Source organism: Mustela nivalis (genome assembly GCF_964662115.1).
Source record: "Mustela nivalis genome assembly, chromosome: 2".
Classification (NCBI taxonomy): Eukaryota; Metazoa; Chordata; class Mammalia; order Carnivora; family Mustelidae; genus Mustela; species Mustela nivalis.
Genome location: NC_139021.1, coordinates 186,983,364 through 187,009,209, shown reverse-complemented (window position 1 = coordinate 187,009,209; position 25,846 = coordinate 186,983,364). Strand labels below are relative to the sequence as shown.

General features: G+C 48.9%; 1 protein-coding gene across 1 annotated transcript; it reads right to left on the bottom strand.

Annotated features, from left to right (window-relative positions):
• Positions 1-10,774: 10,774 nt before the first annotated feature.
• LOC309860519 (olfactory receptor 287-like) lies at positions 10,775-11,710 on the bottom strand (the record flags this gene model as incomplete). Its single annotated transcript, XM_082722730.1, has 1 exon — positions 10,775-11,710. The coding sequence occupies one exon, from the start codon at positions 11,708-11,710 to the stop codon at positions 10,775-10,777; it is 936 nt and encodes a 311-aa protein (XP_082578856.1).
• Between the last annotated feature and the right edge of the window lie 14,136 nt (positions 11,711-25,846).

Here is a 25,846-nt window from a genome sequence, read left to right as displayed (position 1 = left end):
AATTAATAACCTTCAAAAAGAAAAAGCTCCAGACCCAGATGGTTTCACTGTTAAGTTCTACCAAACATTTAAGAAGGAAAAAATACTAGCTCTCTAAAGCTCTTCCAGAAACTAGAAGCAGAGGGAGTACTTCCTAACTCATTCTATAAATCGAACATTACCCTAATACCAAAACCAGACAAAGACATTACAGGAAAGAAAAACTATAGATTAAATCTCTTGTGAACACAGATATAAAAATCCTCAAAAATAAAATCCAATAAATCCAACAATTTATTTCAAAAAAATCATACACCACAATCAAGTGGGATTTGTTCCAGGTATATAAGATGAGACCTGTGAAAATCAATTAATGTAATCCATTGCATCTAAGGGCTAAGAAGAAAAATCACATGATCATATCAATAGATACAGAAAAATCATTTGAGAAAATCCAACACCCATTCATGATGAAAACTCAGCAAACTGGGAATGGATAAACTTGATTTTTTTTATTTTCATATTCACTTATTTATTTATTACTTAAATATTCACAAAATATTCACAAGAAGATCTGAAATGGTATTAAAAATTAATAATTAAATTATATTTGTGTATATATAGCATTTATATGTATCATCAGTATTCCAATAACCCAGGAATATTTTTTACGAACTCAAGTCTACATACCCCTGAATTTTTATTCTATGTATACATATGCTTATATATGATATCAAAAAGGCATTTTAAAAATGCAGCCTATTTTAATATTTCCTGATACTCACATTTGCTTATAGCTTTCAAGGTGTGAAACCTTTTATAAAAGTACTTTCAAACTTGATTTTTTAAAAAGTCTACAAAACTTGAGCACCTGCATGGCTCAGTGGGTTAAGCCTCTGCCTTCGGCTCAGGCCATGATCTCAGGGTTCTGGGACCGAGCCTCACATTGGGCTCTCTGCTCAGCAGGGAGCCTGCTTCCTCCTCTCTACCTCTGCCTGCTGCTCTGCCTACTTGTGATCTCTCTCTGTGTGTCAAATAAATAAATAAAATCTTTTTTTGAAAAAAGTCTACAAAACTTGATAAACTTGATAAAGAATAATTTATTTTTAAAAAACCTACAGCTAATGTCTGATGAGAAACTAGATGCTTTCCCTCCTGAGACTGGGAAAAGGCAAGGATAGCCCATCTTGCTACTTACATTCAACATCTCACTGGAAGACTGAGCTAATGTAATAAGACAAGAAAAGGAAATAAAAGTATACACATTGAAAGGGAAGAAAGAAAATTCAAGTTCTCAGATGACATGATTGTCTATGTAGAAAATCCCCCCCAAAAATACAAAGAAACTCCTGTAACATAAGTAATTCCAACAAGGGTACAAAATGTAAGTTCAATGTACAAGTCAGTTGCTTTTATATATTACCAATATCTCAGCAATAAAAAAATAGAATTTAAAACACAATAGCATTTACATTGGCAAAAATTAAATATTAGGTATAAATCAAACAAAATACATGTAAGTTCTACATGAGAAAAGAATAGAAAACTCCAAAGAAAGAAATCAAAGAAAATCTAAATAAACGGAAAGATGTTCCATGCTGGTGCATAGGAAGACTCAGTATTGTTAAGATGTCAATTCATCCCAATTTTATTTATAAATTCAAAGCAATCCCAATCAAAATTCCACCAAGTTAACTTGCAGATATCAACAAACTGATTCTAAAATTTAGCCCTCACAAAAAGGACAAAGTGAGAAGACTGAGACTACGTTACGTCACTTACTGTAAAGTTACAGTCATCAAGCCAGCTTAGCACTGGTGACAGAACAGACTAATTGATCAGTGAAACAGAACAAATCCATGTGAGCACAGGCAACTAATTATTGACAAAGAAGCAAAGACAATACAATGGAGAAAGGAACACTTAAAACTCAACAGTAAGAAAACATCCAGTCAAAAAATGGGCAGAAGACATGAACAGAAACTTCTCCAAAGAAGACATACAAATGGCTAAAAGGCACATGATAAAATGCTCTTTCTTTTTCCCTTTTTTAAAAATTTAAGTTCAATTTAAATAGCATATCGTGTATTGTTCATTTCAGGGGTAGAATTTAGTGATTCATCAATTGCATAGAACACCCAGTGCTCAGTCCATCACGTGCTACTTAATGCCCATCCCCCAGTCACCCCATTCTCCCACCCCCCTCCTTCCAGCAACACTCAGTTTGTTTCCTATGATTAAGAGTGTCTTATGGTTTGCCTCCCTCTCTGACGTTGTCTTATTTTTCCTTCCCTTCCCCTATATTCATCTGGTTTGTTTCTTAAATTGAAAGGACATTCTCTTCATCAAATGCTGCTGGAACACCTGGATGTCCACATGCAAAAAAAAAAAAAAAATTTAGATAGTGACCTTACAACTTTTATCCAAAAAATTAACCCAAAACAAATCCTAGAACTAAATGTAAAGTGCAAAACTACAGAACTTCCGGATGGTAACATAAGAGAAAATCAAGGTGGCCTTGGGTTTGATGATGACTTTTTTAGGCACAACACCAAAAACAAAACCCATGAGAGAAAAAGTCGGCAAGTTGGACTTCATTAAAATTAAAATCTCTGCAAAAGACACATATCAGATAAAAGACTTGTATCCAAACTATTAAAAGGACACTTAAAACTCAACAGTAAGGGACGCCTGGGTGGCTCAGTTGGTTGGACGACTGCCTTCGGCTCAGGTCATGATCCTGGAGTCCTGGGATCGAGTCCCGCATCGGGCTCCCAGCTCCATGGGGAGTCTGCTTCTCTCTCTGACCTTCTCCTCGTTAATGCTCTCTCTCCCTGTCTCTCTCTCGAGTAAATAAATAAAATCTTTAAAAAAAAAAAAAAAACTCAACAGTAAGAAAACATCCAGTCAAAAAATGGGCAGAAGACATGAACAGAAACTTCTCCAAAGAAGACATACAAATGGCTAAAAGACACATGATAAAATGTTCAATGTCACCTGCCATTAGGGAGATACAAATCAAAACCACAATGAGATACCACCTTACGCCAGTTAGTACGGCCAAAATTAACAAAGCAGGAAACAACCAATGTTGGTGAGGATGTGGAGAAAGGGGAATCCTCTTGCCCTGTTGGTAGGAATGCAAGCTGGTACAATCACTCTGGAAAACAGTGTGGAGATTCCTCAAGATGATAAAAATAGAGCTTCCCTATGACCCAGCAATTGCACTTCTAGGTTTGTACACCAAAGATACAGATGTAGTGAAAAGAAGGGTCACATGCACCCCAACGTTCATAGCAACAACATCCACAATAGCCAAACTATGGAAAGAGTTGAGATGTCCATCGACAGATGTTGGATAAAGAAGATGTGGTCCAGGGCGCCTGGGGGGCTCAGTAGGTTAAAGCCTCTGCCTTTGGCTCAGGTCGTGATCCCATGGTCTTGGGATTGAGCCGCGCATCGGGCTCTCTGCTCATCAGGGAGCCTGCTTCCCCCTCTCTCTATATCTGCCTCTCTGCCTATTTGTGATCTCTGTCTGTCAATAAATAAATAAAATCTTTAAAAAAAAGAAGAAGAAGATGTGGTCCATATACACAATGGAATATTACTCCGCCATCAGAAAGGATGAATACCCAACTTTTGCATCAACATGGACGGGACTGGGGAAGATTCTGCTGAGTGAAATAAGTCAAGCAGAGAAAGACAATCATCATATGCTTTTATTCACATGTGGAGCATAAGGATTAGTGTGGAGGACTGCAGGAGAAGGGAGGGAACATTGAAGGGGGGGAAATCAGACAAACCGTGAAATACTCTGGACTCCGAGAAACTATCTGAAGGTTTCAGAGGGGAGGGGGGAGGGGAGGGGGTGACGGGGTGACAGGCATTAAAGAGAACACGTGATGTGAAGAGCACTGGATGTTATATGCAAGTAATGAAATACTGAACACTACATCAAAAAGTAATGAGGTACACACCATTAGCCACATCAGTGGCTAACTGAACACAATTTAAAAAATGAAAAAATAACAATAAAAATATAAATTGGCTATTAAAAAAATAAAACAAGAACCCAATTGAAAATGAGCAGACACCCCACCAAAGAAGAGACACAGATGGAAAATAAGCATATGAAAATGCTTATTAAGGACTGCTAATTAAAACAACTATGAGAGTACTGGCATAAAAACAGACACATAGACCAGTGGAACAGAATAGAGAGCCCAGATATGGACCCTCAACTCTATGGGCAAATAATCTTCAACAAAACAGGAAAAAATATACAGTGGAAAAAAGACAGTCTCTTCAATAAATGGTGCTGGGAAAACTGGGCAGCTATATGTAGAAGAAAAAACTGACCATTCTCTTACACCATACACAAAGATAAACTCAAAATGGATAAAAGACCTCAACATGAGACAGGAATCCATCAGAATCCTAGAGGAGAACATAGGCAGTAATCTCTTCGATATCAGCCACAGCAACTTCTTTCAAGATATGTCTCCAAAGGCAAAGGAAACAAAAGGGAAAATAAACTTTTGGGAATTCATCAACATCAAAAGCTTCTGCACAGCAAAGGAAACAGTCAAGAAAACAAAGAGGCAACCCACAGAATGGGAGAAGATCATTGCAAATGACAGTACAGACAAAAGGTTGATATCCAGGAGTTCATTATGAACTCCTCAAACTCAACACACACAAAACAGACAATCATATCAAAAAATGGGCAGAAGATATGAACAGACACTTCTCCAATGAAGACATGCAAATGGCTATCAGACACATGAAAAAATGTTCATCATCACTAGCCCTCAGGGAGATTCAAATTAAAACCACATTGATATTTTGATGAAGTCCCCAAAGTTTATTTTCGCTTTTGTTTCCTTTGCCTTTGGGGCCATCTGTACCCCAATGTTTATAGCAGTGATGGCCACGGTCGCCAAACTACAGAAAAAACCAAGATGCCCTTCAACGGAAGATGTGGTCCATATACACTATGGAGTATTATGCCTCCATCAGAAAGGATGAATCCCCAACTTTTTTAGCAACATGGACAGGACTGGAAGAGATGATGCTGAGTGAAATAAGTCAATCAGAGAGAGTCAATTATCATATGGTTTCACTTATTTGTGGAGCATAACAAATAGCATGGAGGGGGGTGCCTGGGTGGCTCAGTGGGTTAAGCCGCTGCCTTTGGCTCAGGTCATGATCTCAGGGTCCTGGGATCGAGTTCCACATCGGGCTCTCTGCTCGGCGGGGAGCCTGCTTCCCTTCCTCTCTCTCTCTGCCTGCCTCTCTGTCTACTTGTGATCTCTCTCTGTCAAATAAATAAATAAAAATCTTTAAAAAAAAAAAAAACACAAGTTTAAAAAAAAAAAAAACAAATAGCATGGAGGACATGGGGAGTTAGAGAGGAGAAGGGAGTTGGGGGAAATTGGAAGGGGAGCTGAACCATGAGAGACTATGGACTCTGAAAAACAATCTGAGGGTTTTGAAGGGGCGGAGGGTGGGAGGTTGGGGTACCAGGTGGTGGGTATTATAGAGGGCACGGATTGCATGGAGCACTGGGTGTGGTGCAAAAGTAATGAATACTGTTATGCTGAAAATAAATAAAAATAAATTAAAAAAAAAAAAAAAACCATGAGCTACCATACACACCTCTTAGGATGGTTGACAACAGCAAACGCTGGCAAAGATGCGGGCCGGCAGAGCTCTCACTCACTGCTGGAAGGGACGCAAGACAGCACAGCCACTTTGGAAAACAGTTGGCCGGGCTCTTACATTATTAAACATGGTCTTACCCTACTATCCAGCAATCACACTCCTGGGTACTTACCCAAATAAGTTGAAAACATAAATACACACACAAAACCTACATTTGAATGTTTATAACGGCTTTATTCGTAATTGCTAAAATCTGAAAGCAGCCAAGATGTCCTTCAATAGATGAACAAGTAAATAAACGGTGATCCAACCAGACAATGGAACGTTACTCCGTGATAAAAAAAGCAATGGGCTATCAAGTCACCCAAAAGAGCTGGAGGAAACTTACATGCATGTTGCTTAGGGAAAGAACTCAATCTGGACACGGTCCATACCACACAGCCCAATGATACGTCATAAAACTATAGAGAAGGCAAAAAGATCAGATGTTGCTAGGGTCAGGAAGGAGAGGAGGAGGGATGAGCATGTGGAACCCGGGATTTTTCGGGCAATAAAATGATTCCATAGGATACCGTAATGGTGGATATACTGCATACACGTTTGTCAAAACCCACAGAAGGCATACGAGTCAGAGTGGCCCCTGATGTGAACTACGGACTTTAGCTAATATTAATGTACTGACATTGGCTCATTAAGTGCAACAAAGGTAACCCCACTAATGCAACCTGGTCCTAAGGACAAACCGGGGGAGGGGCAAATGGGAACTCTCCTTTCTGCTCAGTTTTCTATAAGCCTAAAAGTGCTCTTAAAGTCTATCACTTTAAAAATCCTTTAAAATTTTTCCCTTGAAAGGAAAGGATGAAAGAGCAGGAAGTGTTCAAAGCTGGTTCTTTACTGACTTATGGAGGACCGAGGAACCCTCAGAGCCAAGCCGGGCCAGGCTCAGGGGACCTGCAGCTCTGCCCCAGAGAGCCAGGAAGCCCGCGTGGGCCGGGTTCCCAGGTGAGCGTGGGACTCAGACCGAGGCTTACACACGAACATCCTAATGCAAAGAGCACAATGTTCAAACAGAATGTCCCAAGAGCTGCTCTAACTTGTGCTCCCCATCTTTCTGGAAGCCCATTTCAAAACCCAAACTTCCCTAAGGAAGGTCTGTCCAGACCAGGTCCGAGGCAGTCGGTGTGACTTGACGTGTCACAAAAGCAGCACAAGGAGGGAGTTGGGGGGAATCGGAGGGGAGACGAACCATGAGAGACTGTGGACTCTGAGGAACAAACTGAGGGTTTTGGAGGGGACGGGGGAGGGGGATGGGTGAGTCCGGTGGTGGGTATTGTGGAGGGCACGGACTGCATGGAGCCCGCATAAACAATGCATAAACATGCATAAACAATGAATTCTGGAACACTGAAAAGAAATTAAAAAAATAAATTTAAAAATTTTTTAAAAGGCTACACAAGGACCGTTTAACCCTTAATGCTCTGGAGCACCTTGCTGGTGTGAGCCCCACCCACCCAACAGCCAACGAGCCTCCCCACGACCACCACATTGCCCGGGAGGCCCAAAGTTTGACCGAGATGCCCCAGCCAGAGCCCCTCCCCGTCCCCGGTACGCATGCCACACCATCTTCCCGTGGGAAAGCCCTGAAGGACCCCGCACCCTCCCAGGCGGAGGAAGGCAAAGAGCCCCCACCCTGCGACCAGCTACAGTGCGGCCCACACTCACAGTAAACTGTCACAAAAGAGAGCAAGAAAGGAGGGGACAGGTGGCCTTTCCTGCTGGTGGGAACGCAAGCCGGTGCGGCCGCTCTGGAAAATAGCATGGAGGGTCCTCAAAAAGTTAAAAATAGAGTTACCCTAACCCAGCACTTGCACTACTGGGTATTTACCCTAACGATACAAAGGTAGTGATCCGAAGGGGCACGTGCACCCCAATGTTGATAGCAGCAACGTCCACAACAGCCAAACTATGGGAAGAGCCCAGATGTCCATCGACAGATGCTGGAGACAGAAGACATGGTTCGTATATACAATGAAACACTAGTCAGCCACCAAAAAGAATGAACTCTTGCCGTTGGCAAGGACCTGGATGGAACTAGAGGGTGTTGTGTTGAGCAAAATAAGTCAGAGAAAGAAGGTTATCATATGAGCTCTCATATGTGGGGTTTAAGAAACAAAACGGAAGATCATAGGGGAAGGGACGGAAAATAAAATAAAATGAAATCAGAAAGGGAGACAAACCATAAGAAACTCCTAACTCTAGGGGCACCTGGGTGGCTCAGTGGATTAAAGCCTTTGCCTTCAGCTCAGGTCCTGATCCCAGGGTGCTGGGATGGAGCCCCATGTCGGGCTCTCTGCTCGGTGGGGAGCCTGCTTCCTCCTCCCTCTCTGTCTGCTTGTGATCTCTATCTGTCAAATAAATAAATAAAATCTTTAAAAAAGAAAAAAAAAACCTCCTAACTCTAGGGAACAGACTGAGGGTTGCTGGTGGGGGAGGGAGCGGGGGATGGGCATTAAGAGGGGCGCGGGGTGCAGTGAGCACTGGGTGTGATCTAAGACTGACGAGTCACTGACCACCACCCCTGAAACCAATAGTCCACTATGGTAATTGAGTTTAAATAAAATAAAAATTTTTTAATTTAGAATTTTCTGTATCACACTGATTGATCTGTGAATGCTGAACCACACTTGCATTCCAGGGATAAATCCCACCTGGTCAGGGTGGAGAATCTTTTTTCCTTTTTTTTTAAAGATTTATTTATTTATTTGACAGACAGAGATCACAAGTAGGCACAGAGGCAGGCAGAGAGGAGGAAGCAGTCTCCCCGCCGAGCAGAGAGCCCAACGCGGGACTCGATCCCAGGACCCCGGGACCATGACCTGAGCCGAAGGCAGAGTCCCCAACCCACCAAGCCACCCAGGCACCCCATGAATAATCTTTTTTTTTTAATATTTTATTTATTTGAGAGAGAGACAGTGAGAGAGAGCGTGAGTGAGGAGAAGGTCAGAGGGAGAAGCAGACTCCCCGTGGAGCCAGGAACCTGATGCGGGACTCGATCCAGGGACTCCAGGATCATAACCTGAGCTGAAGGCAGTCGCCTAACCAACAGAGCCACCGAGGCAGCCCCCGTGGATAATCTTTTTAATGTTCTGTTGGATCCTGTCAGCTAAGATCTTGATAAGAATACTGGCACCCATACTCAGCAGGGATATTGGTCTGAAATTCTCCTTTACTTAAGAAAGAAAGAGAGCATCCCCCTTTGGCCTTCAGAAGCTACCTAATTCCTCATCTTGAGCTGATGCCCCAGGGCCCTCACCTGGGCCAACGTGGGGACAGGGAAGGCCCATCCTCTACCCCCCTGCGCAGAGGGGCCCCTGGAGAACGATTAGCTGAGGACACGGTGCCCGGGGGGGCAGGGCCCACGCAGGAGCAGGAAGCAAAAGAGTCCGGTGGATCCCCCCACTGGCACCCCTCAGGGTCACCCATCCTGGGACCCCCCCCATGGCCTCAGTCTCCAAAGAGAGGAGTCTACACCGAAGGGTGGAGGAGACGGCCAGGTCACTTCCGAGTCAGCAGCTGGTGGCCCGCCGTGGTTTCTGGCCATGCTGATCCTCATCCACGTGGCCTTGAGGGGTCACGCAGGGTCTCTGGGCCCCGGTGCCACTGAATATAAAGTTACAGGGTCTTTGCCTCCCTCCCTCCCTCCCTGCCCCAGGCCAGCTTCCCCCTGCAGGGGATACCCCAGGTCTATGTCGCTATGAGCTCCAGGGCGACTCGCCATAGTGACATGAGGTATTTCTAATGTCCTCACCCCTCTAGCAAAGCCATGAGCAGATGTCACGTGGACACTTCAATTCACTATCTAGAAAATAACTTCACAAAAGCACAGACTTCAGAAGCGTCGTTAGCTACGGAGGATGGGGTGTACACGTCAGACAGAGAGTATACTGGCCAAGGGGGTCCCACTGGGGGGACATGGCCCCTCAGCCCACTGGGCAGGTGTTGGCCACCTGTGGGCACAGCTCCGCTCTGGGCGCTGGGCTACCATGGAGAGCAAGCACTCACCAGAACCCCTGGGCACGGCATCTGTCGGTTCTGCCTGGCCCGTGTGTGCGGCGGAAAGGGGGCGATGGTCGTGTCTGCTGCATGTGGGCGCGGCAGTAACAGCGCTATCTCCTGAGCACTCGACGGTCTCGTCTGCTGCATGTGGACGCAGCAGTAACAGCGCTATCTCGCGGTATCTCCTGAGCACTCGCTCCCCTCAGACCCTATGCGGAGCACTTTGGCCGCACCGAGTCATGCACCCTCATAGCTCACGACGTGGCAGTCACAGTCTCCATTCGTAGATGAAGACCCAGACGTCAGAGTCATTCCGTGACTTGCCCAAGCCCTGCTGGCAGAGGCTTGGAGCCCAAGTACCAATGGGCTGTGGGGCCAGACCAGGCCTCTCACAGAGGTTCTGAGTGACTACACACTCAGAGGCCAAACCGAGCCCCTCTCCTTCCCTGTGACACCCGTGCTCCCCACAGTGCGGACCCCAGCAGGAGCCTTGGTGGGCATGCTCCGAGGCAAACCCACACACTGACCCCGGGTGGTCCTCAAAGGCTGCCAGGTTTCCTCAGCATTTATCTGAATACTCTCCATGGTCAAACCTCCCCTGCCACCAAGGAGGAAACACTCAGGACACCACAGGTGCTGGCAGTGGGGGGAAACTTCACCCCTCACTTAACAAGACAGCTATCAGCCCCCAAGACCCTGACCAGGCTGGGGGCCCTCGGGCTGGTCTGGTGCCCAGTTCTTGCTGGGTGGTGACTACTGGAAACTTCATGTGGTGCTTCTTCTGGGCGGTGCGTCCCCACTGCCCTTCCAGAATCTGGGTTTGGAACTCCAGGGGCTGAGCGCCCCCAGGCAAGGCCTGTGAGAGGGGTGGGAACCCCCTGAGGCTAGGATGGGATGGGGGCCCTCCACACTGCCACGCACCCAGCCCAAAGCCCCCTGCCACCCCAGAGCCCCTGACCACCCTGTGATATCAGGGTGCTATTCGCAGTCCAGACAGAGACGATGATGCTGAGAACTGGCTCCCACACAGGGGACGGCCAGATGGCCCAGTCCTGCCCCTGGGTTTCCCAGGGGCTCACTTCCCCTGCACCCACCTCCACAGAGCCTCCTTGACGTCCTTGTTCCTCAGGGTGTAAATGAAGGGGTTCAGCACCGGGGTGACCACAGTGTTGAGCACAGTGACCGCCTTGGTCAGGTCCAGCGAGCTCTCCACCGAGGTCCTCACGTGCAGGAAGATGGTGGATCCGTACCAGAGGAGGACCACGGTCAGGTGGGAGGAGCAGGTGGAGAAGGCTCGGCGCCGCCCCGCCGCGGAGGGGATCCCAACGATGGTGACGATGATGCAGGCGTAGGAGACCAGCGTGATGAAGCAGGAGCCCAGGATGACGCAGAAGGCGATGCCGAAGGACACCAGCTCCACGACGCGCGTGTCGCCGCAGGCCAGCACGATCCAGGGCGCGATGTCGCAGAAGAAGTGGTTGATGACGCGGGAGCCGCAGAAGGAGAGGCGCGCGACGAGGGCGGCCGGCGCGCTGATGGCGGAGAAGCCGCCCAGCCAGGAGCCCAGGGCCAGGCGCGCGCAGCGGCCGGGCGTCATGAGGCTGCTGTAGCGCAGCGGCCGGCAGATGGCCAGCGCGCGGTCGTAGGCCATGGCGGCCAGCAGGAAGTACTCGGTGCAGCCCAGCGCGAAGACGAAGTACATCTGCGCCGCGCAGCTGCCCAGGGAGATGGCCGAGCCGCGCCGGGCCAGCGTGGCCAGGGTCTTGGGCGCGCAGGCCGTGGTGAACCAGATCTCCAGGAAGGAGAGGTTGCACAGGAAGAAGTACATGGGCGTCTGCAGGTGCCGGTGCGCGCCGACCAGCGCGATGATGGCCAGGTTCCCGGCCACCGTGAGCGCGTAGGCGACCAGGAAGAGCACGAAGAGTCCCGCGCGCAGGCCCTGTGGCCCCGGGAAGCCCAGCAGGATGAACGGCCCCTGCGCGGAGAGGTTCCGGCCGCCGCCCCAAGCCATCAGCCGCTGTTGGGACACAGGCCGCCACGGGCCAGTGAGAGGGACTTCCCCCGCCCCAGGCCCCCACCGGAGGCCCAGGAACAGAGGGGCCGCCCTGTCCCCCCTCTCCAGGTCTCCTCACCTTGTCTGTGTCCCGGGACTCCAGCCAGGCCTAGGGTCCCAGTGGGTGCCAGCGAGTAGACCAGGGACCTTGCCCTTTTGGGGGAAGTGGCTCAGGACACTGGACCCAGGTTATCAGTTGCTGGCCAGCTGGGGAGGGGGGACATCTCCTCATTCTAGACTCTGTTGCCTGGGGGTGGGGGTGGTCCTTATTCTAGATTCTGTCATGGGGGGCACTTCCTCATTCTAGACTCTGTCACCTGGGGAGGGGGGTCCTTACTCTAGACTCAAGAATTGTCAAGTTTTCACAAATGAAATTGTGTATGGCCCAATTTTTAACATTTTCTTCCAACAAACAGATTGATTCCTAGTGGAATATGGTTACCTACCCACTCCTCGCCCCACACCCAACACAACTGACGCAGGAAGCCCATGGGGGCCCTGCTCCCCTTGCCTGGGGCTGTCACCCTGGATTGTGAACTGGAAACCAGCCCGTTGGCCCTGAAGTGTGAAACTGCCAACAGTCACATGAGCAGTGCCCCCTCCTGGCTGGAAGCTGGGGATGGCACTGTTGCCGGGCGGGGTGAGGGGGGGGACCTGCTGGAGGAGAGGGTGCTGGAGGGTGGCTGTCTATAGAGGAGGGGGAGGGGCTGTGGCACCAGTGAGGATGGGGGTTAGTGGGAGCTGAGCTCGGTTCCCTAGAGCCCAGCCCCTCCCAACCAGGGCTGGATCCTGCCCACTGGCCACTCTGGGCCAACAAGCACCCGAGGAGGGTCCGAGGGGTAGCTGGACAGAGGCCGGCAGTGACCCCACGAGCACGGAGCCCAGAGCTGGCAGCAAGACGGGAGGGGCCCAACCGGAGGCGGCTTCTCCCACAGTGTCCAGACACTGGACCCACTCCAGGAGGGTTGCCCTCAGGAGCCGCGGAACCCTGTGCACTTTTCTGCCTGCGCCCATCCTGCCCCCTGCCAAGCACAGGTGCACACATCACACACAGTCACACGCCACTCACACCACACACACACATACATATGCCTTCCACACAACACACACAGAGTTACACGCTGGTGCACACACCACACACATACATGGGCACAGCATGCACACTCAGCCTGGGCTCACCTGTGTGTGCGCACTCACTACCTGAACGAGCCCCAGGAACACTCATCCTGGTTCCTGATGGGCTGGGGGTCCCTGGGCCGAGCCCCTTCCCGCAGTGCAGTCAGCAAAGCAACCCCTAACAGCGCCGGCCAGTAACAAAGTAAGCCACGCTCTAGCCACACCTGCTCTGAGCCCCGGCCTTGTGTGGCCATGTGCCATGCAGTGGCCTTCAGGCAGAAAGCAAAGCCCCAGCAGGGGAGACAGACCAGTCCCCTGCCTGTCCCAGGTCCTAGGAGTGGGGCCGCTGTGAGCCACGGCTGGCCTGGAAGAAGCAGGCTTTCGAGCAGGGTCCCCATGACTCTGCTTCCGGGGGGCAGAATGCCCTTCAGCTGCAGCCTTCAGATTTACCAGGACCCAGACCACTTCCCGGGCTGCACTGGGTCCCGAGTCCACGGCATCGCCCATGAGCACTGGCCCCTGCCAGTCTAGCGCTCTGCCTGGGTTGTTGGGTCCTGACCCAGGGAACTGGGGCTCTTTTTCTTAGCCTTGACTCCAGGACGAGCCTCATTTAGAAAACCATTTTCACTGTTGAAGATGACTGTTACGAAAACGAAGAAGAGGCCTCCGCAAGCCCTGCCCTGTCCAGCTTTCTCCCAGTTCTGCAGTCCTGAGTGTCCCCTTCCTCCCATGTGCCTGGAGATGAAGACGGCTGGCCTGCTTCCCCTGTGCCTGGTGTGGAGGAACAGCAGAGCCCAGCTGTGCAGGGTGAGGACCGCCCAGATCCTACAGAATCCTGCACACCTTGCAAGGCGTCCCGTAATGAGGTCATGTTGAGGCCCCCCCCAGGTGGTCCGACTCCTCGTGGGGGACAACAGGGGTGGGGGAACCAACCTGTCTCAGGAGAATCCACTTACCCAGGTCAGCTTGGGGGACATAGCACGGTTGGGGTCACTCACCGAAGGGGTCTGAGCAGGTTCCAGGACGCCCCCCTAAAGCAGCCAGGAAAGCGGGAGGGTGAGCGTGGGATGAGCCCAAGGACCCGCCAGGTGGGGCTGTGTCGCTGGGAGGGGGCACTCCCTGTGGCCAGCTGACCCTGTGACTTGTCAGTGAGGGACTCCTGTGGGCCAAACCGCTTGTTTCCCACTGCCGAGTTCCTGGAGACACAGCAACAGCAGGAGTGGGGGTCATGAGCCGCGGGGGACCTGCTCGAGCACTGGCCAGGAGGCAGGTTTTGGCTGGCCCAGGAAGACGGCTTCGTCATCCAGCACTAGACCCGAATGCAATCCCCAGCCCCAAGTGCGCACGACTGCTCTGCCCAGGTGACCCGGACTCTGGTCATTCAGAGTGGCCAGCACTGGCCAGTCCAGCACAGACCCCAGAGCACAGGCATGGATGCTGCCCCAGCCCCCCTACCATGGGAAGGGGCTCAGCGGCACCTCTGCCATCGTCCTGTGCCTCTGGCTGCTGCCCTTGCCTCCGACTGTGGTCAGGCAGTGCTCTCTACCCCCTCTGTCCCAGGACAGTGTCCACCAAGCCCTGCTAGCCATCAGGTAGCGTGCGGCCCCTGGCACTCCAGCTCACAACCCAGGCAGCAGGTGCCCCTGGTACAGGGCAGCGAGGGGGGTCCGGCACCCGGCATAGCTCCCCTCCCCCACCTGCCCACCCACCAGGGAGGAGAGCAGACGGTGAGCCCGTGGCCCCGCAGGCAGCCCTCTGACACGCAGGTTCCTTCTGCCCTCACACAGTCCCCCTCGGGCTCAGCCCTGCAAGGACCCTCTTGTTAATTATGCATCTGGCTCTAGGGGCTGGTGAGGGCCCCCAGGCTGGTCCTGGGCAGCGACCAGCACCCTAAGTGGGTCCTCTTGCCCTTACGCTGTGCCTGGCAGCTGTTTCTCACCCACAGCTCAAGGGCATCTTCTCCAGGGCCCAGCCCCCCCACCCCAGGCCCGTCTCCTGGGGCCATGCCTGACACAGAGTGCCCGCCCCTCGAGAGCACCTGGGGCAGTGGCGCCCCGTGCACCCCAGGGCAGGTTCTGGCTGCACACTGGGTTTTCTTGGCAGGCGCCCTGTGCCTCAGTTTCCCCCTCTGTAAATAGGGGGTTTGCTACAGGTCAATAGGCAAAGTGCAGGCTGTCCCACTCCCCGCCCCCTCCAAGCTTTCTGGAAATAGCCCAGCTGCGGCCGTTTGCTGCTGCTGCTTCCCTAGCTGGGCCTCCAGCCGGTGAGGACAGGAGGAAGATGTGCCACGGGGGGGCGGGGGGGGAGCAGCGGTCGGCAAGGCGGCTTTGAGCAGAACCCTAACCTCCGGACTCTGCCAGCATCAACCTCGGGGACCTCGAGACCTGTGGGGTGCATCCGGGGTTTGTGGAATTGGGCTCCTGGCCACGGGCCGGGCTGCATGCCGGTGGTCCCTCAGGGCCTGGGCCTCCGTGGCAGGGCCTCAGCTGCCCGGGGCTGGCATCCGGGAGGCGGAGGGAGTGTGCTCCCCATAAACCTCAGCCTGTTTCCCTCATCACATTGGCCAGAGCGGATCCTGCCAAGGCCCCAGGGACAAGGGGCACCGTGGCAGGCACACAGTGTGCGGACCCCTGCCGGCCTGCTCCAGCCTCGAGTGCTACCCTGCCCTGGGGCTCCAGCACCACCGTGGGGCCACTGCCACACAGGTGTCTGGGCTGGGCTGCCCCTAATTGGGAGCTCGTTAAAAGTTGGTGGAGGGTCTCCCCTGAGGCAGGACTGTTGCCTTGTCAATTAACTCCCCAATCAGGGGCTGCTGTGGATCTGGGAAAACACAGGCATCTGTTTCATTACATAAACACTATTTTTCCAAATATAACTTCCAAATATAGGAATTTGGAAGATATAGAAGAAAAACTGTCAAAGCACAGATCCGCGCAGAGACCTGCTGTGCTCTCCGCTCTCGGCGGTGTGTCTCCCCTGGCACGCTTGTGAGCTCCTGTTTCTGCTTCATCACCAAAGTGTGGCTGAAATACAACACACACACAGTACGCACCTTCATGGGTCTCAAGACGTGCGTACAGCCCTGCCACAGTCACCAGAAATGCCACCGTCACCTCTGAAAGCTGCCCTCCCACAGGAGAGCCCCCTGGCGGGCACCACACACCAGTGTCGCACGGAGATGCAGGAGACGCAGACCCCCCCCCCCCCCCCCGCTTCTCTTACAAACCTGTGCTGACCCACAGCTTTTTTCAAATTTCTGACGATTTCCTCACAGCAGAGGAAGGGCAGTTCAAATGTTACTCCTCATGGACAAGACCACTCTAGAGGAGACAAGGCCCAGGGGCTTGTGCCCAGAAAGGCAGAACCAGACCGCGAGCTGGGGACTCTCTCTCGGACCCCTTTCTCTGTGAAGGTGCGATGGGCTCCTCCAGCTTCCTCTGCCGGGATCAAATGGGATAATGGGCGCCACGGGCTCGTGAGAAGGGGTTGATTCTGGGTTCCTCAGGGGCAGACATGGATGCCCTCACAGACTGAAAACCTGAACATGGCATTAAAACGGGGCTTGTCCTGACTCCATTCCAACTGAGCCAATGCAGGGACAGAAATCAGATACCAGGCCGAAGCCCCAGAATGAACGCAGATTTCCAGCTGATGTGGGGAACCCAGTCTGCTAACGGGCCTTCTGCCCAGCTGCAGCGTCGGTCAAGGGGAAGAAAGAGACCCCAGTGTCGAGTTCGTGCAGACATTTCTTTGAAGACGGAGGGGTCAGCCTCCAGTTGCTTCCTTTAAGCCAAGAGCTGCCATGGGCATCCCGGAGTGGGGGCTTGGGGGGCGCTGTGCCTTCTCCTGCAGGCCCCCGAGCAGCCTCCGGGTCAGGAAAGGGAGGGTGGCTGTCCAGGGGTCTGGCGGCCCCAGGTTCCCAGGGGTCTGGCGGCCCCAGGTTCACCAGGGAGGGAGGATGGCAGCCCCACCGGGCAGAGTCAGCAGCGGGACCACAAGGACCGTCGGGGCGGACGGTGGCTGTAGTGCACAGGGGGCTCCCACCAGTCCCACAGCCTTCCCCGACACCCCACCTGACCCCAGAGCTCAAGGGGCCACAGCAGGTCCTGAGTGGAGCAGGAGGAAGTCAGGCAGCATAGGAGTCTGCTGCGGCTGCTGGAACAAATCTCCACAAATAGAGTGGGTGACAGAATGACACAAATGTATTATCTTCCGTGTAGGTTAGAAGCTGGATATAGGGCTCTCTGAACTGAAGGCAAGGTGTGGGCAGGACTGGCTCCTCCCGGACGCTCTAGGAGACACTGTTTTCTTGCCTGTCCCCGTCTCTGGGGGCACCTGCTGTCCCTGGCCCATGGGCCCTTCCTCCATCTCCAAAGCCAGCCATGCAGCAGCTCCAGGACACTGCTCTTGGGTCCCATCTCCTTTGAAAGACCTGCCTGCCTTCTTCTCCCACCTCCGAGGACCCTAGGATGACACTGGACCCGCCTGGGCAGCCTAGCTAGTCCCCCGACCTTGGCAGCCACCGGTCATGTAAATCCCCCTTCCCATAGAACACGGCACTTTCACAGGTCCCAAGGATTATGTCATGGATATATTCTGCGGAGGGGGTGTCCTTTTTTGCCTACTACAGACGGGAAGTAGGAAGAAAGCCCCCGCACCATGCGCCACGGGGAGAAGGGCCCACCTGGTGGGGGTCTCCTCCCAACATGCCGAGTCCCAAGATGGTCTGTGTTCTGTGGCTCGATTCTCTGAGAGTTGTCAGAAATGCCAACAACTTGAAAATAAGTCTCCTGGCCAAACACATTGTAAAGGAACAGTTAGAGACAAAACAGAGCCATGTTTCAACTACAGCAGGCAGTTGTGATGAAAACACTATTTTTAAGCAGTCATGCAAAAAATACTCTTCTCTCGCAATCAGGAGCATGTGCCCAGGTCCTGCCCCTGGACTGCCTCGACCCACAGCTGCTGCACCAAGACCACCCCTGGATCCCACGGCAGAGGCGTGGGCTGCCTCTGACCTGTCTGTCTGTTCTGAGGATGCTGTGCCTGCCCCTTCAGGAAGCCACATGAGATGTGGAATTTGGGGGTCAGAATAATGATACCACCTCTTACCCTTTGAAAACTCTGCAACACAGTATTTCCTTCCAATTTTAACCTCTTAATAAGGTAGAGCAGTGAAGACCACACCCTTTTGTTCTCATGGTCAAATCCACAATCTTTCCAGAAGGACTAAGTATGGGGTGTGGGGAGCAGGCCAGGGTGTGCATCCGAAAGGCAAAGTCAGATGCAGCAGAACAGGGAGCGAGGCGAGGGGCTGTGTGCCTGCAAACACTGCAGCCACCCGTGAGAAGCACAGAGGTTGGCAGAGAGCGCCAAGTCCTCAAAGTACCGGACAGCCTGCAAATCTGGAATAGCCACCAGTAGGACGCCGACCATCCCAAGCTTGCAGGCACCACTGACCCACAAGACACACACCCTTCAGGCAAATGTAAGTAGATTAACCCTTAAGATTCCCTGAAGCAGGCAAAATAGCGGGAGAACACTTAAGACACTTGTTGAAACTCCATCTCCACTGAAATGATACATAACTTGTGACAGTATCATTCCTAGGTTATCACTCATGGGGTATGCTGATTGCAAGAATATCTTGTTTGGACAAATATAATTTAGGTGAGTTTGTTTGTGTATGTATGTATTTCAGCTTTAGTTTGTTATAGGGAAATTCTTTTTACTTTTCTTTTTTTTTTTTTTTTTTTTTTTAAGAGAGAGAGTGTGCAAGCAGGGGAGGAGCAGAGGGAGAGACAGACCCCACCCTGAGCACAGAGCCTGACAAGGGCTGGCTTTCATGACCTTGAGATCACGGACTGAGCTGAAAAGTGGGACACTTAAGTCCCTGAGCCACCCAGGTGCCCCAGAAGAAGATTCATTTTAAGTGAAGTGATGTGTGGCTAATGCAGCGCTGTCGGGGTTTGTGAGGTTGTGTCTCCATAACGGTGCCTTGACCCAGCCCATCATGGTTCTGTAGGTGGCTCTGTGTGTCTCTGTTTCCATGTCTGTACTTACAAGTCTCGGCATCAGACCCATGCATGTTAGTGAGTGACAGAGAGAGCAGGGTGCCCATCTTAAAGAATCAGTTCTTGCCGGCCCTGGCAGCCAGTGCCCTGTCAGGAGAAGCCATAGTCCTAGTGTGGGGTGACACTGTCCAGGGTGCTGGTGGTTCTGCTGACCAGACTCTGCAAAGCCCACCTTCAAGACCCACTTCCAGGTCACTGAGGACTGGGCTCCTGTGGCCTGGCTCACACCAGGGACCAGGATCAAGGGTGCCCCAAACCTTCCTTCTCATCTTCTGAGCCTGATCCTGACAGAACCCCCTTCTGGCCCAGCCCACCTTCTCTGTGAACCTCCTGCCTGAGAACCTCATCCTGTGTCACCCACTGCCTGCACCAAGATGTCCCCCCTGAGAAGCTGCGTGGTTGACAGAGTGACGCTGGGAGACCTGGTTCCTTCCAGGCTGGATGGTCCTGGGCCTCCCCACCCCAGCACCCATCAAAGAAGGACAGGGGTGCCCTGCTGCCAGCACATGTCCCCATCTTTGCGAACTACCATATAGTAAAGACAAAATCTGAGATCAGGCAGGGGTCTGACGGATGGAGAAGATGGGGAACCATATCATTGAGAAGCCTCAACCTGGGAAAACCACAAGTTTTACAAAGAAGTAAAAAGCTAAAGACAAAACCTGACTACAATTTGTGACAAAAAGTGTGCCTGGGAGTAAGGAGAGTCCATTCCTCACAAGCACCATCTCTAAAACACAATTTCTGGAAACAGCAAACTCTACGATGGATGACAGAGGGTCGCAGCAGACGCAGGAAGACCAGTACACAAAGGAAAACATAAGTGTTCACACCTACATTTGTAAAGGAAGGAAAATCTCAAGCCAATAAAGTAAAAACACCTTTGGGAATTTGGAAAATAAGAGCAAACTCAACTCAAAGCCAGTGGAAAAGAGGAAGCATTGAAACTAGATACAGAAAAGAACTCCGTCAACATGATTAAAGGTAATTATGGAAAACTGACAGATGTCATCATTCTCCACAGTGAGGCACTGACAGCTTCCCTGCTGGGAACAGAACAAGAATAGCAGCTTTCAGGTGTTATTCAACATCACACTGGAAGTTCTAGCCAGAGTGATTAGGCAAGAAAAAAAAAAAATAATGAAGGCATCCAGATGGAAAGGGTGAAGTAAAATTATCTCTATTTCCAGATGGCATGATCCTTTATACAGAAAATCCTGAAGAATCTATACCCAAAAAATAACTAGAATTAATAAGTGCCTTCAGCAAAGTTCCAGAGTACAAGGTCAACACACGAAACCAGTTGTGTTTCTGAACTGTGCTAGCAATGAACAATTCAAAATGTGAATTAAGAAAACAATTCCAGGGACACCTCGGTGGCTCAGTTGGTTAGACAGCTGCCTTCGGCTCAGGTCATGATCCCAGCGTCTTGGGATCGAGTCCCACATCGGGCTCCTTGCTCGACAGGGAGCCTGCTTCTCACTCTGCCTCTGCCTGCCATTCTGTCTGCCTGTGCTCTCTCTCTCTCTCTCTCTAATAAATAAATAAAATCTTAAAAAAAAAAAAAGAAAAGAAAACAATTCCATTTACAAAAGTACCATAACAGAATAAAATATATAGGGATAAATTTAACCAAGGAAGTAAAAGACCTCTACACTAAGAACTACAAAACCCTATGGCAAAAAATTAATAAAGGCCTAAATACAGGGGTGCCTGGGTAAAGCATTGGAGTTTTGGTTTCGGGTCAAGTTGTGCTCTCACGGTCCTGGGGTCAAGCCCCTCACAGGGCTCCATGCTCAGCATGGGCTTTGCTGGGCCTTCTCTAAGCCTCTCCTGCTCCTTCCCCTGAAAGCTCTCTCTATCTCTAAAATAAATAAATACATCTTTAAAAATTGCATGGAATACTAGGTGTGGTACATAAACAATGAATTCTGGTACACTGAAAAGAAATTTTTTTAAAAAAGACATAAATACATGGAAAGAAAACCATATTCCTGGATCAGATGAGTTGAGACTGTCAACTGCATAATGCTGCCCAAGGACCTACTGACTCTGTGCAATCCCCTCACAAGAACATCTTCACTTTTATCCATTTCAAGTTTATCTTTGTGTATGGTGTAAGAGAATGGTCGAGTTTCATTACCTTGCCTCAATGTGAGACAGGAATCCATCAGAATCCTAGAGGAGAACATAGGCAGTAACCTCTTCAATATCAGCCACAGCAACTTCTTTCAAGATATGTCTCCAAAGGCAAAGGAAACAAAAGGGAAAATAAACTTTTGGGAATTCATCAACATCAAAAGCTTCTGCACAGCAAAGGAAACAGTCAAGAAAACAAAGAGGCAACCCACAGAATGGGAGAAGATATTTGCAAAGGACAGTACAGACAAAGGTTGATATCCAGGATCTATGAAGAACCCCTCAAACTCAACACACACAAAACAGACAATCATATCAAAAAATGGGCAGAAGATATGAACAGACACTTCTCCAATGAAGACATACAAATGGCTATCAGACACATGAAAAAATGTTCATCATCACTAGCCCTCAGGGAGATTCAAATTAAAACCACATTGAGATATCACCTTACACCAGTTAGAATGGCCAAAATTAGCAAGATAGGAAACAACATGTGTTGGAGAGGATGTGGAGAAAGGGGAACCGTCTTCCACTGTTGGTGGGAATGCAAGTTGGTGCAGCCTCTTTGAACAGTGTGGAGGATCCTCAAGAAATTAAAAATAGAGCTTCCCTATGACCCTGCAATTGCACTGCTGGGTATTTACCCCAAAGATACAGATGTAGTGAAAAGAAGGGCCATCTGTACTCCAATGTTTATAGCAGCAATGGCCACGGTCGCCAAACTGTGGAAAGAACCAAGATGCCCTTCAGCGGACGAATGGATAAGGAAGATGTGGTCCATATACACTATGGAGTATTATGTCTCCATCAGAAAGGATGAATACCCAACTTTTGTAGCAACATGGATGGGACTGGAAGAGATTATGCTGAGTGAAATAAGTCAAGCATAGAGAGTCAATTATCATATGGTTTCACTTATTTGTGGAGTATAACAAATAGCATGGAGGACAAGGGGAGATGGAGAGGAGAAGGGAGTTGAGGGAAATTGGAATGGGAGGTGAACCATGAGAGACTATGGACTCTGAAAAACAACCTGAGGGTCTTGAAGGGGCGAGGGTGGGAGGTTGGTGGAACAAGGTGGTGGATATTAGGGAGGGCACATTTTGCATGGAGCACTGGGTGTGGTGCAAAAACAATTAATACTGTTACGCTGAAAAGAAATTTTAAAAAATTTTTAAAAAGGAACATCTTCACTTTTGTTTCCCTTGCCTTTGGAGACGTGTCTAACAAGAAGTTTCTGCAGCCTCGATCAAAAGTGTTGCTGCCTGTGCTGTCCTCTAGGGAAGATGTAAAATAGTAGCCCAAGGGTTGCTTGTTATCTGATTGCTGAGGCCAGGATTTCCAGTGCTATGTTGAACAATGGTGATGAGAGTGGCCATCCCTGCCATGTTCCTGACCTCAGAGGGAAAGCCCTCAGTGTTTCCCCATTTAGCATGATATTACTATGGGCTTTTTGTATATGACTTCTATGATATTGAGGTATGTTCTCTCTCTCCCTACACTGCAGAGTTTTATCAAGAAAGGATGCTGTACTTTGTCAAATGCTTTTCCTGCATCTATTGAGAGGATCCTATGGTTCTTGTCCTTTCTTTTATTAATGTATTATATCACACTGATTGATTTGTGGTTTTTGAACCAACCTTGCAGCCCAGGAATAAATCCATCTTGGTCATGGTGAATAATCCTTTTAATGGACTGTTGGATCCTATTGGCTAGTATCTTGTTGAGTATTTTGTTGTCCGTGTTCATCAGGGATATTGGTCTATAACAGTCCTTTTTAGTGGAGTCTTTTTCTGGTTTTGGAACTTCATCAAGATAAACAGCTTTTAATCAATGAAACTAGGAGCTGGTTCTTTGAAATAATTAATAAGATTGACAAACCCCTGGCCAGAATTATCAAAAAGAAAAGAGAAAGGACCCAAATAAACAAAACCATGAATGAAAGAGGAGAGATCACAACCAACACCAAAGAAATACACCCAATTATAAGAACATACTATGAGCAAATCTACACCAACAAATTCGACAATCTGGAAGAAATGGATACATTTCTAGAGACATATAAACTACCACAACTGAACCAGGAAGAAATAGAAAATCTGAACAGACCCATAACCAGTGAGGAGATTGAAACAGTCATCAAAAATCTCCAAACAAACAAAAGTCCAGGCCCAGATGGCTTCCCAGGGGAATTCTACCAAACATTTAAAGAAAATTAATTCCAATTCTCCTGAAACTGTTCCAAAAAATAGAAATGGAAGGTAACCTTCCAAACTCATTTTATGGGGCCAGCATCACCTTGATCCCAAAACCAGACAAGGATCCCATCAAAAAAAATTACAGACCAATATCGTTGTTGAACACAGATGCGAAAATTCTCACCAAAATACTGGCCAATAGGATCCAACAGTACATTAAAAGGATTATTCACCACGACCAAGTGGGATTTATTCCAGGGCTGCAAGGTTGGTTCAACATCCACAAATCAATCAATGTGATACAACACATTAATAAAAGAAAGAACAAGAACCATATGATACTCTCAATAGATGCTGAAAAAGCATTTGACAAAGTGCAGTATCCCTTCCTGATTAAAACTCTTCAAAGTGTAGGGATAAGGGCACATACCTCAATATTATCCAAGCCATCTGTGAAAAACCCACTGCAAATATCATTCTCAATGGAGAAAAACTGAAAGCTTTTCCGCTAAGGTCAGGAACATGGCAGGGATGTCCATTATCACCACTGCTATTCAACATAGTACTAGAAGTCCTAGCCTCAGCAATCAGACAACAAAAAGAAATTAAAGGCATCTAAATCAGCAAAGAAGAAGTCAAACTATCATTCCTCTCAGATGATATGATACTGTATGTGGAAAACCCAAAAGGCTCCACTCCAAAACTGCTAGAACTTGTACAGGAATTCAGTAAAGTGTCAGGATATAAAGTCAATGCACAGAAATCAGTTGCATTTCTCTACACCAACAGCAAGACAGAAGAAAGAGAAATTAAGGAGTCAATCCTATTTACAATTGCACCCAAAACCATAAGATACCTAGGAATAAACCTAACCAAAGAGGCAAAGAATCTATACTCAGAAAACTACAAAGTACTCATGAAAGAAACTGAGGAAGACACAAAGAAATGGAAAAATGTTCCATGCTTATGGCTTGGAAGAACAAATATTATGAAAATGTCTATTCTACCTAAAGCAATCTACACATTTAATGCAATCCCTATCAAAATCCCATCCTTTTTTTTTTCAAAGAAATATAACAAATAATCCTAGAATTTATATGGAATCAGAAAAGACCTCGAATAGCCAAAGGAATATTGAAAAAGAAAGCCAACGTTGGTGGCATCACAATTCCGGACTTCAAACTCTATTACAAAGCTGTCATCATCAAGAGAGTATGGTACTGGCACAAAAACAGACACATATATCAATGGAACAGAATAGAGAGCCCAGAAATAGACCCTCAACTCTATGGTCAACTAATCTTTGACAAAGCAGGAAGGAATGTCCAATGGAAAAAAGACAGTTTCTTCAACAAATGGTGCTGGGAAAATTGGATAGCCACATGCAGAAAAATGAAATTGGACTATTTCCTTATACCACACATGAAAATAGACTCAAAATGGATGAAAGACCTCAATGTGAGAAAGGAATCCATCAAAATCCTTGAGGAGAACACAAGCCGCAACCTCTTTGACCTCAACCGCAGCAACTTCTTCCTAGGAACATTGCCAAAGGCAAGGGAAGCAAGGGCAAAAATGAACTATTGGGATTTCATCAAGATCAAAAGCTTTTGCGCAGGAAAGGAAACAGTTAATAAAACCAAAAGACAACTGACAGAATGGGAGAAGATATTTGCAAATGACATATCAGATAAAGGACTATGTCCAAAATCTATAAAGAGCTTAGCAAACTCAACACCCAAAGAACAAATAATCCAATCAGGAAATGGGCAGAGGACATGAACAGACATTTCTGCAAAGAAGACATCCAGATGGCCAACAGACACATGAAAAAGTGCTCCATATCACTCGGCATCAGGGAAATAAAAATCAAAACCACAATGAGATTCCACCTCACACCAGTCAGAATGGCTAAAATCAACAAGTCAGGAAATGACAGATGCTGGCGAGGATGCGGAGAAAGGGGAACCCTCCTACACTGTTGATGGGAATGCAAGCTGGTGCAGCCATTCTGGAAAACAGCATGGAGGTTCCTCAAAATGTTGAAAATAGAACTGCCCTACGACCCAGCAATCGCACTACTGGGTATTTACCCTAAAGATACAAACGTGGTGCTCCAAAGGGGCACGTGCACCCGAATGTTTATAGCAGCAATGTCCACAATAGCCAAACTATGTAAAGAACCTAGATGTCCATCAACAGATGAATGGATAAAGAAGATGTGGTATATATACACAATGGAATACTATGCAGCCATCAAAAGAAATGAAATCTGGGACGCCTGGGTGGCTCAGTTGGTTAAGCAGCTGCCTTCGGCTCAGGTCATGATCCCAGCGTCCTGGGATCGAGTCCCACATCGGGCTCCTTGCTCGGCAGGGAGCCTGCTTCTCCCTCTGCCTCTGTCTACCATTCTGTCTGCCTGTGCTCGCTTTCTCCCTCTCTCTCTCTGATAAATAAATAAAATCTTAAAAAAAAAAAAAAAGAAATGAAATCTTGCCATTTGTGACAACATGGATGGAACTAGAGGGTATCATGCTTAGCGAAATAAGTCAATCAGAGAAAGT